Below are 19,497 nucleotides of genomic sequence, written 5' to 3' on the forward strand. Positions count from 1 at the left end.
TAGATCATTTGTTAAATAATTCCTATTATACCTTAATGGGTTATTTACACAACGTAGAACAATCGTTTGTAAAAATGTAACTCATATTTATAATACAATACCCACTTCATTCTACAATATACTTTCTATAATACACATTCTTACTGGAAAATCTTACATGTAGATCTGTGTGATAATAGTAATAATTTTTCTTCTTCCTCATAATGAGGGGGGATAACCAACTGGTTTTAACAACCGATTGTCCAGTCTACAATTTTTTGTTCAGTCGTTTTTTTTTCAGTCAAGTGAAACAACCAATAATTGAATGTAGTCTCTGCAGCCATGTAAGCTGTATCAGTGTTCTCACTCAATCTCAATGTTTGAATTGTTTCACTTAATGTGAGACAGCTGACTGACAAGTCTCTGATGGTTACATCAGCCATATTAATGTTTTCACTCAGTCTCTGGGTTTGAGAGATTTCATGTGCATACTCTTTCAGTCTTTTCGGTTATACATGACTCACAACTAATTTTGCCAACTTCTTTAGAGAAAAGTAATGTAATTTATCTCAAGGAAAGCTGAAAAAAGTATATTTCTTCATTTACTTAAATATGCATTTTTCGTCCTTCTGGTATTAAATATGGATGTTTGGTGGGTTTTAATTGGTTAATGATTGGTGCTACAAGATAAATTTATGTTGAACTAAATGAACAATCACTTTTTTATTTAAATTTACTGAAACTCTATTTCCTCTGGTTTGCACCAATCAGCAATCATCCTATTTTGGTACATGCTGAGGTGAGGTGAACATAAAACATATAATGTCAATTGTTGGAAGCTTTTTTTGCGAGAAATATTTGTTAATTTTCTTTGTATTTCTTTAATTAATATAGATTCAGACTATGAATCATCTTTGCAGAGACTTTAAATCTCATTGAGTTTGCCTTGAGGATCATTTTCTAATCAGTCATAAGGTTTATTCATCCTCACACCACTGAGCATTTCGGAATTCTGAAACCAAACACAGAGTTCACTATTAAGAAAATGCCTCTTCATAAAAGTGGATGAAGAGCCAAACTAATAGTTAGTGAATGCACTCAATAAAAATCAGATGTCAGGACGACAACAACGGTCATGACAAGTGATAACAGAGTTGAGTCAACAATAAGGGTTAAATAGTGGCATAACAATGGAATGTTCACACTCAAAATGGAATGCATTGTTTTCCAACAACCAACTGAATCGATTCCTTTGATTCAGTTGTTCCCATCACTACTTCCTCATCTGAATATACATTTTATTGCTCAGGAATATCTACTCAGTTTTTCAGAGTTACAAAGATTCAAAGATTGAAGTGCATAGGAATAACGAAAGTTGTAAGGTGAATTGGAATGTGTATATATATATATATATATATATATATATATATATATATATATAAAACATATGTGTGTGAGTCTCATAATGGAACATTCGTTTCCCTATTAAGCTTAATTTGTTTCGAGTATGAACATACTAAAATACTAAAGAATATTGTGCACTATCGATAAATTATTGTTAAGCTCGAAATGTAACCATTTAAATGTCTGAATGTATACGTAAAGTTTTCATTGTGTCTTTTCTTTGTATTAAGCTGACAGCTCTAATATTCTTGTAAAGCTGATAAGTGGACCAATATTCTACTACAACTACTACTGTGATTAGTACTTACAGGAGACTTGTATTTTTTTGGTGACAGTTGGTTCCCCGAGTCTCCACGCTGGCTGGCGTGCAGGGGTCGCGAGCAGGAGGCGCTGGCTGTTCTGTGGCGCATAGCAGCCACCAATGGCTCCACGGTGCCTCCGTTCGCCTTGCAGGTGATCCAGACCGTGGGCAAGAGCAAGACAGACAGGAGGGGCTTCCTTGGCATCTTCTCCAGCTGGAACGTCTTCAGGAACACAGTAATCCTCATTGTTGCCAGGTGACTTACCAAACAATTTTCCAACTCGTCTTTGTTCTACTAGAACCTAGCAGCTTATGGGTGGTAAACATTATCTGCAGCCTCTTCAAATTTCTAGTTCAAGGGGAAGGCGAAGGTGTCACGAAACTTGTGAAACCTTCCTAATTTCCTTCCAGTCTATTCGGGACCAAAAATGACCAAAATTATGTTTTGTCACCAGGTGACAACTTCTGACTACAGTGCTGCATGTCTGATGTTTTCTCCAGTACTGTGGCGGTCGTGGAGTTACCAATGCACAAGCAATCTGCACTTTATTTATTGACTGATGCCTCCATACAGCAATACAGTTAGCAATGCCATGGTGCGGCCACTGTCACATGGGCAGTGTGTGAAGGTGGAACGCAGAAGCAGCACATCAGCAGCTGACAGCGCTGTATGTGATGTGTCAGCTTATAACGTATCTATACTTTACTGTGCATGTAAGGTTTCTATCGTGTCCACCCATTCGGCTAATACAGGGTGCCTAGGAAGCTGTTTTCTCCGATACCTAGACATCAACTCAAGCAAATCTTATTAATGGAGTTTACTACAGTAAATTAAATTGACAGTACTTAACTTTGCCTTTGTCACAAATAGGTGTCGCAACCAATTGGCGACACATATATATATCGAAGGACATTGATTATTTGCAACTCCCAAGAAAGCAATTTGTGTGGATCACAAGTCACGGCTGATCGTTTGGATCACGGGCCGTCTTCTAGCGAGGCTGTGGCTATGCAGAGTGGCGCTTATACTCTCTTCATGTAGGGGCTGCTACTGTCACTGTGTCACCCTAGTGAGCGTGCTAATGGCTGATGTCGTCTCACAGTCCTCTCTGCTGTATCATTCTAGACCGACGTGCTGGTGCTTTGATGTTACACTCGATCAGTTTTAATTCTGACATACGCATATAAGATTCCACTGTTGGTGGAAACGAGGTGTGAAATTCGATGATTAATGCTTAACGATTGAGTACAGACAGGTACAATCTGATTGCTATTGCAAGAGTATTTATTACTATCTAAACAATGATCGAAATGTAAAAAAAAAATGATAATAAATAAAAATATCTTTGTAGTTAGCCATAATTTTAAATCCTATAATATCGTTTGAATGAATTTAAATTGCAGAATAAAACGGTCGTCAGCTCCATAAATGAGCAAAATTTTAGTAAATGAGTGTAACGTCATTGAAATCACCTGAATATTGTGTGTCAAAGACAAAACATCAAGTTGACAAAATCCACCCATGCTAGCTGACATGTGAAAAACAAGTGTGACATGAACACAAAAGATGTCAATTTGGAATGCAATGGTGTTAGTTACCATAGTGGTCACCAATATCAATCAATGACTAGTAAAATTTTACGAAAACTGTGCTATGTTTGAAACATTCCCTTTTTGAACTCACTGTTATTGACTTGTGGATAATAGCCTAACAGTTTAGAATAATCTGACTGTGTGTAACTGATAAAGGCTGATCAGTTAATATTTGAATGGGAGTTGTTTCGTATCAAATCCAACAAAGTTAATTTGGATGACAGGTAGCAATAATCGGTACATACTTTGTTGTTAGGGTTCTACATTTACTGTCTAAACAGCACGAATGACGCAGTTACTCCCTGCATCTGACAAAATAATAATAGTTTACTCATCACAGGCCGCCTATTAATATCGTCACATGCCAATATGCTTTTTGTAGCACTGACTGTGCAATCCTCACTGCAATCCAAATCGTTGGTACCTGGTGTGGTTATTTGCGTAATCGCGGTACGCAAATGAACAGTTAAACGTACCAACACGTCACTCAGTTAATGGCATTTCCGTATTTGCTGGAGGTCACGCTCACGGCGATGGGTGACACACACAGCCGTTAAACAATGGTAAATGCGGTCAGCCGTCCTGCCGAAATCCGCCCTGCTCGTTTCGCAGGCAACAACTTACTGTTTCAGAGTCTCAACACTGACTACTTTCTGGTGCATTCGGCTCTCGACTATGGATAGTACCTACTGTTCTTCATACGTAAGGGGCGGTTGACCCCTTACATCCTCACCTCCCCCCCCCTCCCCCCCGCAAATGCCAAATGGACCTCTTTGAAACTGGAGATAGAAAAGAACATAGACAGAGTTAACAGTGATAGAAGGTGAATTATTATATACATTTAAGAACAATGAAATTTACAAACTGAATGGTAAATCCTCTGACTCCGGTTGTAAACTGCCGCTACAAAACAGATTACAGCTCAATTACAAACTATACGAATGACACAACTAAAAATTGTAATTTGTTGAAACAATACAATCGCATATAGATTATAACAAAACGCCTCACTACCATAATTTATTAACTATACAACGCTGGATGTCTATTGAATCATATTGTAACAAAACTACTTTCATTTTGGTTCATCTCTGTGAGGTTTGCTGTGCAGAATACAACGAAAATCCTACTATATTAGCACCACACATCACAGGAAACAACTATCTCTAATTAGACTAATACCTACTTAATACAAATGCAGATAAATGACAATAATTTCATCTCTGCTCACAAATGTATATATAAATCTATCGTTAGTGTGGTCATCACAAGATAAATCTCTAAATAAATGTCTTTCTCATTTGTTACAAATTGTGTTTCCTGCTTTTGAGCGTCTGTTATTCCCACAGTTCATAGAATGCTCCATATCTAGGTCATATTAATACACTCTACAATATTCTAAACACTAATACTTCTCACACTATAAAGGATAACTATGTCTCAGTTCTTACATGCAATTGATCCCTTAAATATGGTTAAGTCTTTTGTCATCATGAAAACCCATAATCCAGAATAGAAACAAATATAGTAAATAAAAGACTACAACTGACACTTGAACACCAGTTCTCAAGATCTTTATTCTCCAAACACACATAATAACCAAAATCATCCATACACACTTATGTTTGTGGCTGTCTAGGCCCTACTTCATCGTCCTGATTACTTCTCTCCTTCAGATTGCCCCAATCTTCACATGGATAGTAGCTCTTTATATTTTCAATATGTTCCTTGCCATGCACTCCATCGGTTTGAGCATATTCCAACTCCAAAGTATTGTGGTGTTCGATCTTGATAATTTTATATGGTACCTCATATACATGGTTAAATTTATGTATTTCAGAATCTGTCTTCTTGGATTTAGCATGCACTTTCACCAACACTAGGTCTCCTACCCTGTAGCTTACAGGTTTCGCCGATTTATCATGTCTTTCGTGTCTCCTTATAACATTCTCTCTCATGGTTCATTTCTACTAGTTCAAGTTTCCTTTCCCAAATTAGGTTATCTTCTTGTGGATATTCCACCAACTCACGAAAAACAGTCAGGTTCCTGATTAAGTAAGATTTCGCATGGTGCAAATCCTTTCGAATCATGTGTTAGGTGGTTCCAAATACACTCGGATTCCTCTAGGTATTCCTTCCAAGTACCGTGTTTCTTGTCACAATAGGTCAGAGACAAACGATTTAACTCCATCATCCGTTCGGCCTGGTTCGAAACCAGTTTGTATCTACAGATGGCGATCTGTTCTATTTGATGCCTATTCAACATTTCCCTCCACTTCTTGGATCGGAATTGGGATCCATTATCACTTAGGATTCGTTTCAGTGTACATGCATTGCTAAAGCGATATTTTTCAAACTTATAAATGATGACCTTGCTGGTTGCTTTCTTTAATGGATAAAACTTCACAAATTTAGATACTAATTTTTCTGCAACTAGAATTTGGGCGTAATTTTTTTTTGCCACAGGCAAGGGACTGAACAAGTCCACTGTCACGATGTCTCTAATTGATTCTGGTATGACTGGATGCATGTAACCTTTATGTTGAACAGTGGCAGTTTTACTTTTCTGACAGGTATCACAAGTGCTCAGCAACTTGTGTTTATGCGTATATGTTGAAGATGCTGTCCAATTTCCGTTTCTCAAGGCATTTCTTAGGTCCATAATGGGCATTGCTATAATGTGTGTACCAGATTAACTTGTCTATTATATGCTCTGGTATACATAGTCTCCAGCTCTCTTCATCCTCTATTTTTCTCTTGTACAGTATCCCCTGGTGGATATAACAGTATATCCTAATCTTTTCTTTACCAGCACATCTATACTTATTCTTGATTAATTTCAGTTTTTCGTCCTGGTTCTGCTCTCTACGTGTGTTCCTCAAGAACCTCTTCACAAAATCTTCATGCTGTACTCCCTTCATTATATTTACCTGAACTTCTCCGTCTTCTGGTCCTCTCACACCTGTTCCCCAAGAATCGAGTGGCTGCCTTGATAATGCATCAGGTACGGTACATGACTTACCTGGCTGGCTTGTATATCACTTTGCATTCATGATCTTGCAATGCAATTTTATCAACCAGCTGTGTTTCAGTTTACTTGTGGTTAAGAATGTTAGGGCTTTGTGGACCGTGACCACCTTTACATGTCATCCTGTTAGATAATAACGAAATCGCTTAAAAGTCCACCCAATAGACAGTGCCCCTTCCTCCATAATACTGTATCTCCTTTGCCATGCATACAAGCTTCTGCTTTATAACCTTGATCTCTCCTCCTTTCTCTATCTAGTTTAAATGCGTGCCTAGTCCATAATCTGAGCTACCCACTCCCAAATAAAAGTCTCTAGAGAAATCAGGATGGCATAATATATCTGCATTACACAATGCTTCTTTAATCCTTTCAAATTCTTCTTGACAATCATCATTCTAATGCCAGGTCATTTTGGCTTTAGTAAGTGTTCTCAATTTGGGGGCAGTGAGTACAGGTTCTTTGAGGAATTTTCGATAGAACTCACAGACGTCGAAGAATGCTCTCAGTTGCCTTTTTTTAAGGTCTGGAAATTGCCTAATTGTCTCGAGTTTACTTGGATCAGGATAAATTCCCTCTTCCGTAATTATGAAGCCAAGAATTTTATCTGGGATTTACCAAATTCTGACCTACCCAAGTTTGCTGTTACCCAAGCTTTCTCAAACGCCTGCAAGACTCCCTCAAGTGTCTCTGTATGTTCTTCCCATGTCTCAGTTGCAATTAATATATCGTCTACGTAAACAGTAAACTTCTTAAGTAATTCTTCACCCAAAATATTGTCCAATGCTCTAACAAATTCCAAGACCGATACATTAAGCCCGAATGGCTTGGAATGTATACTTCAGAGAAAGGCTGGATAGTGAAGGGGGAGGCGTGTTTATAGCGATAAAAAGTGCAATAGTATTAAAGGAAATTGACGGAGGTCCGAAATGTGAAATACTTTGGGTGAAGATAACGGTTAAAGTAGGCTCAAACATGGCAATTCGATGTCTCTATAGGCCCTCTGGCTCAGCAGCTGTTGTGGCAGAACACCTGAAGGAAAATTTGGAAAATATTTCGAGTAGATTTCCTGACCATGTTATAGTTTTGGGTGGAGATTTTAATTTACCAGATATATACTAGGAGACTCAAACGTTTATAACAGGTGGCAGGGATAAAGAATCCAGTCAAATTTTTTTAAGTGCATTATCTGAATACTACCTTGAGCAGTTAAACAGAGATCCGACTCGTGGCGATAACATATTAGACCTTCTGGTGACAAACAGACCCAAACTATTTGTAACAGTTAATGCAGAACAGGGAAACAGCGATCACAAAGCGGTTTCAGCATCGGTGATTTCAGCCATAAATAGAACTATTAAAAAAGGTAGGAAGATTTTTCTATTTAGCAAAACTGACAAAAAGCAGATTTCAGAGTACTTGATGGCTCAACACAGAAGTTCTATCTCAAGTACAGATGTACAGATAGTGCTGAGGATCAGTGGACAAAGTTCAAAACCATCGTACAGTATGTGCCAAGCAAGATCGTAAGAGATGGAAAAGAGCCACCGTGGTACAACAACCGAGTTAGAAAACTGCTACAGAAGCAAAGGGAACTTCACAGCAAACATAAACATAGCCAAAGCCTTGCAGACAAACGAAAATTACACGAAGCAAAATGTAGTGTGAGGAGGGGTATGCGAGAGGCGTTCAACGAATTCAAAAGTAAAGTTCTGTGTACTGACATGGCAGAAAATCCTACGAAATTTTGGTCTTACGTCAAAGCGGTAGGTGGATAAAAACAAAATGTCCAGACACTCTGTGACCAAAATGGTACTGAAACAGAGGATGACAGACTAAAGGCTGAAATACTAAATGTCTTTTTCCACAGCCGTTTCACAGAGGAAGACTGCACTGTACTTCCTACTCTAGATTGTCACACAGATGACAGAATGATAGATACCGAAATAGGTGAAAGATGGATAGAAAAACAATTAAAATCGCTCAAAAGAGGAAAGGACGCTGGACCTGATGGGATACCAGTTTGATTTTACTCAGAGTACGCGAAGGAACTTGGCCCCCTTCTTGCAGTGGTGTACCGTAGGTCTCTAGAAGAGCATAGCGTTCCAAAAGATTGGAAAAGAGCATAGGTCGTCCCGGTTTTCAAGAAGGGACGTCGAACAGGTGTGCAGAACTATAGACCTATATCTCTAACGTCGATTAGTTATAGAATTTTGGAACACGTATTATGTTCGAGTATAATGACTTTTCTGGAGACTAGAAATCTACTCTGTAGGAATCAGCATGGGTTTCGAAAAAGACGATCGTGTGAAACTCAGCTCGCGCTATTCGTCCACGAGACTCAGAGGGCCATAGACATGGGTTCCCAGGTAGATGCCGTGTTTCTTGACTTCTGCAAGGCGTTTGATACAGTTCCCCACAGTCATTTAATGAGCAAAGTAAGAGCATATGGACTATCAGACCAATTGTGCGATTGGATTGAAGAGTTCCTAGATAACAGGATGCAGCATGTCTTTCTCAATGGAGAGAAGTCTTCTGAAATAAGAGTGATTTCAGGTGTGCCAAAGGGGAATGTCGTAGGACTGTTGCTATTTACAACATATATAAATTACCTTGTGAATAACATCAGAAGTTCACCAAGGCTTTTGCGGATGATGCTGTAGTATATTAAGAGGTTGTAACAATGAAAAATTGTGTTGAAATTCTGGAGGATCTGCAACAAACTGACGCATGGTGCAGGGAATGGCAATTGAATCTAAATGTAGACAAGTGTAATGTCCTGCAAATACATAGAAAGGAAGATCCTTTATCATTTAGCTACAATATAGCAGATCAGCAACTGGAAGCAGTTAATTATATAAATTATCTGGGAGTAGGCATTAGGAGTGATTTAAAATGGAATGATCATATAAAGTTGATCGTTGGTAAAGCAGATGCCAGACAGATTCATTGGAAGAATCCTAAGGAAATGCAATCCGAAAACAAAGGAAGTAGGTTACAGTACACTTGTTCGCCCACTGGTTGGATACTGCTCTCCGGTGTGGGATCCGTACCAGATAGGGTTGATAGAAGAGATAGAGAAGATCCAAAGGAGAGCAGCACGCTTCGTCACAGGATCATTTAGTAATCGTGATAGCATTACGGAGATAATAGATAAATTCCAGTGGAAGAATCTGCAAGAGAGACGCTCAGTAGCTTGGTACATGCTTTTGTTAAACTTTCGAGAACATACCTTCACCAAGGAGTCATGCAGTATATTGCTCCCTCCTGCGTATATCTCGCAAAGAGACCATGAGGATAAAATCAGAGAGATTAGAGCCCACACAGAGGCATACTGACAATCTTTCTATCCATGAACACTGCGAGACGGGAATAGAAGGGAGAACCGATCGACATACTCAAGGTACCCTCCGCCACACACCGTCAGGTGGCTTGCAGAGTGTGGATGTAGATGTAGATGGCAATACTCTAAAATGATAACTTCTGCCAGCTTACATGAAGGCAGTATACTGACGTGACTCAGAGGTCAGAGGTATTTGCCAGTATCCTGTGGGCAAGTCAATGCTACTAAGTATCTTTGCACCCTGAAACCTTTGAATTAATTCTTCTATCGTTTTTGGCTTGTCTTGATCTGGTTCAATGATTTTATTTACTGCACATGCATCCAAAACTATTCTCACTTCCCCATGCTTCTTGTCTACCACAAATAATGGACTGTTGTATTGGTCTTGGTTGTCTCAATAACCCCAAGGTCAACGATTCTTTGTATTTCCTCTTCTACTGCTTGCCATTTAGCGTGAGGGATGGAGTATTGTTTTGAAAGGCTTGTGTTCCTTAATTTTCAATTTACATTCTACCTCTTTCATGATTCCTGGCTGCTGAGAGAAAACTTTGCTGTGCTTATGTGAGATCTCTGGTAACCTCTTCCGAATCTCTTCATCCAAATGTGTCATATATTCTAGTTTTTTGCCTATAGCATCTTCACTAGGTTGATCTGCTTGTGCTAATCCCTCGTAGAATATCAATACTTGCTCATCAACCGGTTGTTCTTCTGTAGGCCCACTGCATAACACAAATTCACCAGTCAGAACTGTTCTGACTTCTAACTTTCTACCAAGGTCAGTTCTCTCATTTCCCCTTCCCGTCCTTTTACACTCGCTGTGCATTCATCGAAATTTATGATTGCTTCTACTTCATTTAGCCAGTCAATTCCCAAAATAACTGTCATCTTAAGATATGATACCACCAAAAATGTCGCTTTATATGCTTCTCCCTCTACTTCAAACCCAGTCAATGCTTATTCCTTAATGGGCTTACTTTTGGCACCTACAGCATTTGCAACTTGGACACCATTTCCGGGAAAACTTCGTAAACTGGCGTTAGTATTCAGTATCTGTTCATATAGCTTTTGAGATATAGCACACACTTCACTCCCGGTGTCAACTAAGACATCACCATCTAGCCCATACATCATTATACTGACTACGACTGGACCTAATCAGGAGTGCGGTCTAGTTTACTTTTTCTTTTCTTCCTGATCTTAGCCCTCACTATTTATTCGCCTGCCACCTTCTCTTTCATATTCCCTCGTATTTTCATCTCTTCTGGAAAGGCCTTGGAACTGATGTCCATTTCAATGGGCCCTACTTCCATGATAGTCTCCTCTTCCTCAGTTGAACGATTGATTATTAAACTGATTCCGTTGGTAATTGTCTTCTTTTTGGCCCTGCTCACCTGCTTGATTATTCTCTTACCCACATGTGTGCTCCAGTATCTCCATCAGGGCTTCTCTATCTTCAAACTTCTGAACACTTTGACCAGTACTTCTTTATAAATTGTCCTTTAAACTGCTCATAACTACTAACCTTATCTTTTTTCTTCACTCCCCATGTAGAAGCTTCACCTTCCATTCTATCTATTGCAAACCGAATTTTGTCTTTGTCTCGAAAATGTGTTGGAAAAATGTCTCTCAACCATTTCATAAAAATCTTCAGGTGCAGCACTCCCTTTGGCTTATATTTTTGTCCCACATGAACTTGTGGATGACGATTATCACCAAACATGAATGTTATCGCTTTACCTTCTCCTATAGCTAGTGTTGCATAACCAATTTTTCTGTCAGTCTCCTCAGTTTTCGTTTCTAATTGTTGGATTTCGCTTTGTAAATGTTGTATGTCCTTTGCAATCCTCCTGTTATCTTCGCCCCTCTGCACTGTTATTGCGCTTTGTATATTTTGAGCTAGTTCAGTCTGTTTGTTGCCTACTCTCTAAATAGCTACTTAACATTGCTGTTGTTTCTGCATTATCTCTTTGATCTTTCCCCCTAATTCTTCTTTAACTTCTTTAACCTCTTCATGGGCTTTCTCGCTTATCTCTTCTCCCATCTTCTTTGCATCTTTTTAGAGCAGGTTTATGCCTTGCTGGAATCTGCCTTCTCCCTCCTTGCAGTCTTTCCTCACCTATTCCTTATAATTCTGTAATTGTCTGTTAAAATTTTCATGCTCTTGTAGTGTCATCTGAATTTCCTCATTGAAAATGTCAATCTTTTCTTGGGTTTTTCTATTGGTTCCCTCGATTTCCTGATTGGTGGCTCTGATTTCCTTATTAGTGGCTTCAGTCTTTTCTTGGGTCATTTTACTGTGTTCCTTGGTTTCCTGCTTGGTGTCCTCCATTTTCCAATTGGTGGCTTCAATCTTGGCATCAATCTTTTCTAATATCGCCAGTAGCACATATTGCTGTCTGCCCACTACAATGTTTACTACAGGTTTAATTGGTATCTTGAGGTAATTGGTGGAATGAGGTAATGGGCTTTTTATTGATAGTCCACAGCCACTGATTCCTGAATCAACTCTATCCTCCTGTCCTATCTCCTTCTTCCCAGGTTCTACCTCCAGAATCTCCTGCTTGATTTCAGTAGACATGTTTGGTTACATATATTACATACAGGCAACACTATAAATTAACCCTTGGGTAACCTAAGACTCTTGACCACCTGACAATTAAAACAAAATAAAGACAGCAGTACTTCAACCAGCTCAAAACAGAAACAATACCTGTTTGCACTGGATATACAAAAAACTTCACCAACTTATCTGAATTAAACACCAATGGTAATATTCGTCACCTCACATCAAAGCATCAAAAATCAAATAACTTATGAAACCTGTAATCAACAATTAATGCTAGAGCATAAGTCTTAAAATCTATTCGCAGCTGTCTTGCTGGTGAAAACATAAAAATATATGCATAAATAGACAAACTACTGCAGAGCCAGAAAATACCGAAATGGAAGGAAAAATTACTATACAATTCTTGTAGCGTTACAAAATGTGATTATAGGCTCTGCAGATAGCCTAATTAAATAATTATTGCGCCAGCAGGTTGTCTCGACTCATCGCACGACGTTAATACTTGCTGTGGAATTCGATATTCGTTGCGTGCTGTGTTAACTGGTAGCTGGAGTAAGCGTTATCACAGTTCCAGTTATATTTTTAAAACCGTTATTGTAACAGTTATAAATAAGTTTCAAATTATTTTTCACTACTGAATACTCCAATGGGGTTACAGTTAAATAACGACACAAGTGGAATCCATCAGTTTAGTTATCAGTATAACTGCGAGTAGAGCGAAATGGCAGGAATGTCGTACGAATCGTGCCACAACCTTAGCTAATTAACTGCGGGTAGATTTCACTTGATGTTCGAACGATTATTAGTGTTTCATATCATATGTATGTATGTATGTTATCACAGTAGCTATTATAAATATTATCCTCACAGCTGCAGCAGAAAGTGCAGAACTTCGCCACAGCACTGTTTAAGTTAAATGTTAACAATGTGCATTTTTAAGTATGAAGTAATATGTAAGCTGAATAATGCAGGTTGAATTCAAAGCTTGTGCTGTTTGCTTAATAGGATAAGTGTATGGCCTTGTAATAAAATACAAAAATATACATAATGTGATAGATTCGTTTACTCCTCTACGCTATCCAAGTTTTAGTTGAGATTTGGAAAACTGCTCGATTTCTTCAGCTACAACATGTGTATGAAAAGTTTGACAGTGTTAAATTTCTGGGATTACAACTCAATAATTAATTCAGTTGGGAAGGGCATACCACAGAATTGCTGAAACGCCTAAACAAGTCTGTATTTGTAGTGAGAATGATGTCAGATGTAGGAGACATAAATATAAAAATAAAAAAAGCTATATACTTTCATTCTATTATGTCATAAGGGATCATATTCTGGGGTAACTCAACAAATCGATCAAACGTTTTTAGCATGTTAAAATGTGTAATAAAAATCATTTGTGGTATAAATTCAAGAACAACATGTACAAACCTGTTTAAGGAACTTCGTATTCTAACCACTGCTTCCTAGTATATTTATTCCTTAATGAAATTTGTTGCAAGTATTTCGATCCAACAGCTGAATACATAATATCAGTACTAGGAATACAAACAATGATCTACATAAAGACCTAAAATCACTTACCTTGGTCCAAAAAGGGGTCCAATATTCAGGAACACACACTTTCAATAAATTGCTAGCAAGTCAGCAACCAATAAAAACTTGGTTTCAGATGAAGCACGGTTTACAGGGAGTTTGAAAGACTTTTTGATAGGCAACTCGTTCTACCCTATAGATGAATATCTTAACAGGGACTGTTAGACCACCTTAAGTAAAAATTCTGCTATGTTTCAGTTTTGACAGCACTTGGTCACAGCAGTCAAGATCAGGTACCTGTATCTGAAAAATTTATTAAACATGCATAACTATATTTTATTCTGGCAGTGTATTAATCCTGTAAACATTAGCAACTCCAGTTTACTGTAATACATTCATGTATTTTGACAATCTCCTGACAAATTATGAGGATAATAAGTATTATATTCAAATGTTTTATGTTATACTTTGTCCTCTCCGATAGCCACCGGCTATTTCCATAGCGGTATGAAAGTATTTGTTCATTCCAGTAAACATCCTCTCTGCAAATATCACCGGGCTCTATGACCTCCAACTAGAGTCAGGAACACAGTTACTAACTTCCAGGTTACCTGTACTGGTAGCCGTTAACTTACAGAGAAGTAGAACTGTGACCAAATAACAATAACTACTGAAGATAAATACTGACCTCATGGTTATTTCCATAGTCGCTCTAATTCCTTATGGTAGCTGTATTTGTACTACCTGCCCAAACTAAATTGACAAACAAGGCGGTGGCTTAAGGGAACGACCATACATGTCAACGCGTGTACTGCAGCCCCTGTTAGCCACCACTCTTACATTAACTTCATTTAACTGTTTGTACTGAAAGTAGTGATGGCGCATGAAATAGTACACAGTTCTATTAACAGATGGCGCGCAGTCTCATAGTTATTTCCATGACCTAGAGAACACCCTCAAAATGGTCTATCCCTCTCCTTCGATGAGTTGACGCGCAAGCGTAGTAAGATTTTCGGGTCAACAGATGGCGCGAGGCACCATTGGCAGTTATTGAGATACCTGCCAGTATGAGGTGAGCGGTTAGCGCAGTAACCTTTACTTCTCAGTAATCGGTTATTTCTATCAGTTAAGTTATTTTTTGCCACCTCTAGTCGCTGCCGCTGGTGTCAATGCCATTGGCTCGTTATAAGTGGCGACTTGGCTGACGCGTCGCTGGCTGCCCGCCGCCCGGTGTCATCTGTATAGACGTTGTTGTCGAAGTTCGCTGATCGGTGGCCACGTGGCACTGCGGTCAGGATACTTAGTAGCTTCTCCACGAGATGTCAGCTTCGGCGGCGTGTTGGTGGCTGCTCGGTGTAGCATGTCTACGCCGTCGAAACTCTCACGTGGCTGTAACTGGTGCTGTGTCGAATTACTTCCTGACTGACGTTCTTTGACGCGGCTGCTGGGCTCCGTGCATTATTGCCTACGTATAAGATTATGGGTCCACATTAATTTTCGAGATTTTAAAACGGTTTACAGCTGGTTTCGTGCATAAAGACTGAGCACAATACTTCTTTGACACGTTTGTAATGAATACGCGATCAGTTACGTCGCGATAATTTCTACCCGTGTCTCTCGTTAATATTAATCTCGCACTGTTTTACACACGGATTTCCGTGCTTGTACTCCACAGTAGAGTTCATTAACACTGTCCTTGTCGTCCGATACTGCCAATTGCTTTTAATTATTAGGTGTTAGAACGTTCTATTATCCTGCAATTACATCGTAATACAGTGTCCGAAGTTTTTTATGCATTTTCACAATGAAAACCATTACAAAGTACCGTTTATCGAAGATGGTTTTCCTCGAAATTTCTGAATTGTTCATACATACGTAAATTAATGAGAAGTTTTCGTTGCCATTTAAACTTTTGGTGATTTTCTTAATACTGCCAATGTTCTTTCGCGATAAGCACACTTGAACCATTTGTTGTTATTCTCCTCCTCTTATCGCACTGCACACTGTCCTTTCATAGAATGCCACAATGAAACACTCCCTTTTAGAACTCATCGTTATTGACTTGTGGATAACAGCCTAACAGTTTAGAATAGTTCGACCGTGTGCAGCTGATAAAAGCTGATCCGTTAATATTTGAACAGGAGTTGTTTCGTATCAAATCCAACAAAGTCAATTTGAATGTCAGGTAGCAATAATCGGTACATACTTTGTTGTTAGGGTTCTATATATATTGCCTAAACAGCACGAATGAGAAAGTTACTCTCTTCATCTGACAAAATAATAACGGTTAACTTATCAAAGGTCGGCTATTAATATCGTCACACACCAATATCCTCCATGTAGCACCAACTGCACAATCCTCACTGCAATTCAAATCGTTGGTGTCCGGCGCGGTTATCGCGTAATCACTGTATGCAAATGAACACTTAAACATACCGACAAGTCACTCAGTTAATGCCATTTCCGTATTTGCTGGAGGTCACGCCTACGGCGCTGGGTGACACACACAGCCGTTAAACAATGGTAAATGCGGTCAGCCGTCCTGCCGACATCCGCCCTGCTCCTTTAGTAGTCAACAACTTACTTTTTCGGAGTCTCAGCACTGACTACTTTCTGGCGCACTCGGCTCTCGACTATCGATAGTACCTACTGCGAGCTGCGTGAGGCAAAGATATATTGTTCTCCATATGTAAGGGGCGGTTGACTCCTTAAATGTTGCGCAATTCACGAGAATGCTGTCTGCCTGAAAATATCCTTCGTGTTAAAAACTGTTTATTATTCTTTACTTTTTGCTCTACAGCTGACGGTTTATCAAATAGATGCAGTAAAAACTTTCATTCATCGCAACGCCATACCTGTTTTTCACTAACAAGAGTTATTCTGATGTGCGCATAAAATATCACTTACAAAATATAACATAAAATTCTAAAACTACTTTCACTACATGAAATCCATCATATTATTATCATAGAAACTGTACTTCAATTAAAATCACTTTTAATTTGAACTGATTGTCTGCATTAGTAGTGCAATACTAATGAGCAATTGTCGCTACTACTGTATTTTGTTGCAATAATCTCTCGGTCGAATATAAACTGTAAATTTAATTACATTTGGCTTCTTTTGGCTATTTTATTTTCACTTGTAACTTTCTTGGAATCGTGGTTAAGTGATAGAAAAAATCCTGTTAATGATTAATGACTAGTGTCAATGAAGTTTCTCTCGACAAGATCATTCTTTGACTAAACAAGGTATAATGTTCCAAGAAGTTACTAAGATGCTAGCATGCGAATTACACATCTACGAAACACTGCAGGATCTCACTTCGCTGTGCGTTGCCTGTGGTGCAAAGTAGTGCTTATTATGAGTCCCATGATCGACAACAGGATCTTTTTGATTAGTGTGCAGCTTGAATAAATCTGGCCCACACAATATTATTCATTGCTTCGATAATCTTCTTGTGATCATGTATTGTGGCCACATATTTGCTCGACCACTTATAATTTGTCTGGCCACATATCACAACATTTTCGACGCAAAACACTCTGGCGTTTGCACTTTAACGAATACGTCCGTTCCTCGAGACAGATGCTTCGCAACTACTTCTCTGCTTTCACCACTGCGCACTCTTGCCAACGACGATATTGTTACTGTGCTTTACACAATAGAAGCTTCCCTGACATGCTCAGCGTATTTACTACAATGATTTGACACGAATAATTCTTACTTATCCTGTCAACAAAAAATAAAATTTTCATAAACACTAATAAATGAGAAAATTCATTAATACATGTATTTACAAAAATGGTTATGCAATCGAGAAATCAAGGTAGCTGAAATGTACGTGAGGTAGTGGGTTGTAGTGTTGCAAGCTCTCGTAAGAGAGCGCGTGAGATGAGCTGGCATGCATCACCAGCAGGTCACGGTGACTGACAGAAAGTGTGCAGGCGCTCAACGTCTGTTTTAATGTCCACTAGTGATCTGTCATGACGTCATGTTCCTGCCAGGATTCCGTGCTCAGGGCGTCCAATCATCTGTGGTTGCAGAGTTGCAGCATCACCTGTATCGCCATCTATGGGGCCATTGTTATCTACAGAAGGGAAACACCTATCATTCTCCCATCTCATTTACACCAGTCTATTTCTCGATCTTAGTGCATACACTGAAGTACGTGTAGACGGCGTGGGAGCGGCTTGCTTACCTTGTCACGTGACTTTTCCCTTCTTACACCCCCCCACCAGTTAGAGACCGACACCCGTACAGATGCTTTACAACAGCACCACTTTCAATCTACTTGAAAATGGCCTGGATGCGAAGCCTGAATTCGGTCGTGAACTTAAGAGATGTATATATTAGGAAATAGAGCGGCCTTAAATTAATAGAACTGACAATCCACGTTACTGTAGCTACTAAGAACATCAGATCACGAGGGCTTGTTTGGAAAGAAGCTTCAGACTGGCCATCTATCTGTCATACACTTTACATGGATCTGGTATCAAGGGTACCTAAAACCAATGTACAAGTTTCGTAAGTCTTTATGTATGATGATGGTAAAATCGTATTTTTTAGTTCACTTTTGGTACAGATATAGCTTAATGACAATTTCTAATCAGACTTTACAATAAAGACTGTGTCGTAAGCCCATTTAAAGGAGTCTGTGCGTGTTGATTTGTTAGTGGATACGGAATAATGTGCGCATTTCTGGTCGTTACCAGGTCGGTACACCTGCTGACAATGTACTCACCGGTGATAGCAGTGAGCCGATTGAGCGCAAACCCTTTCCTGGGGATAGTGGCGCAGGGGGCGGCAAAGTTCACTGCCTACTACCTGGTGAACTACTTTGGAGCGAGGTTCGGTCGCCGTTGGCCCGGCGTGGCCAGTGCAGTCTTGGCTGCAATGGCCTGTGTCCTCATCTTCTGCCTGCTGACTGGTGAGCTGCGACCATTCTCTCTGCTGATTTAGCCTCTATCTTATCTAAAAATTGGATGAAAATCGTAAGATAGATCAGTTAGATGTCAATAGTCAGAGAAGACTGCTGTGCTAACCAAGTGGGTCAACTATGAGATCAGTACAGATGGAGCACATCCAGGAATGTTCGCTTCTCTGTTGCTCATAGACTGTTGCAATTAAGAACCACAGGTTAGATATTGACGAAATTCAATAATAAATAACCATGTACAGTAATGCGTGATGATGGTCGATATGCGCTGTTACACATTCTAAGGTTTAGGATGCCATTGTACTGCCGTTGATTCTTCTTGGCTTAATGGAATAGTAGACATTTTGCTTTCAGCAAGGGGTAAATTACTTAGTTACCTATTTACAGGAATAAGTCACTGCAGGTAATCGAATTGACCAGGAATGGGATAGAAGGGGGGATACAATACAACAAACGAGAAAATAATATACTGCCATAACTCCACTCAACAAATACTCAGATATACTGATTAATACACTGTACAGCTATCAGCTACATAGCTAGTCCATAAATTTAATCAGCATGAGAACGGCAAAAATGCCAACGATATGATTCACGGTTATATAAACACAAATCTACTGAAATTTAATCTAAATCATGAAGCAAGTAATCGCTAAGTGAATATTCAGCTGCTTCGTCGATGGGGGAGAACAAAAATAGGGCAAAAAATATAGAAGTAAAGACATGCCAGTTATGGGTAAAAGACGTTTTGGTGGAGCTAGACGGTTGTCTTAGTGGTTTACAACTTCTACTTGATGTCTGTTGTTGGGCA

The 19,497-nt window shown here is 39.1% G+C and overlaps 1 protein-coding gene across 1 annotated transcript in view; it reads left to right on the plus strand.

Moving 5' to 3' along the window:
- Positions 1 to 18,709, plus strand: part of LOC126473670 (solute carrier family 22 member 1-like) — a 76,686-nt gene extending 57,977 nt beyond the window's left edge. The window contains exons 6-7 of the mRNA XM_050100903.1: positions 1,719 to 1,940; positions 18,463 to 18,709. Coding sequence (XP_049956860.1) covers positions 1,719 to 1,940; positions 18,463 to 18,709 — 469 coding nt within the window. The remainder of the gene's footprint in view (positions 1 to 1,718; positions 1,941 to 18,462) is intronic.
- Positions 18,710 to 19,497: the final 788 nt, after the last annotated feature.

Source organism: Schistocerca serialis, chromosome 4 (genome assembly GCF_023864345.2).
Source record: "Schistocerca serialis cubense isolate TAMUIC-IGC-003099 chromosome 4, iqSchSeri2.2, whole genome shotgun sequence".
In the NCBI taxonomy this organism is placed as follows: domain Eukaryota; kingdom Metazoa; phylum Arthropoda; class Insecta; order Orthoptera; family Acrididae; genus Schistocerca; species Schistocerca serialis.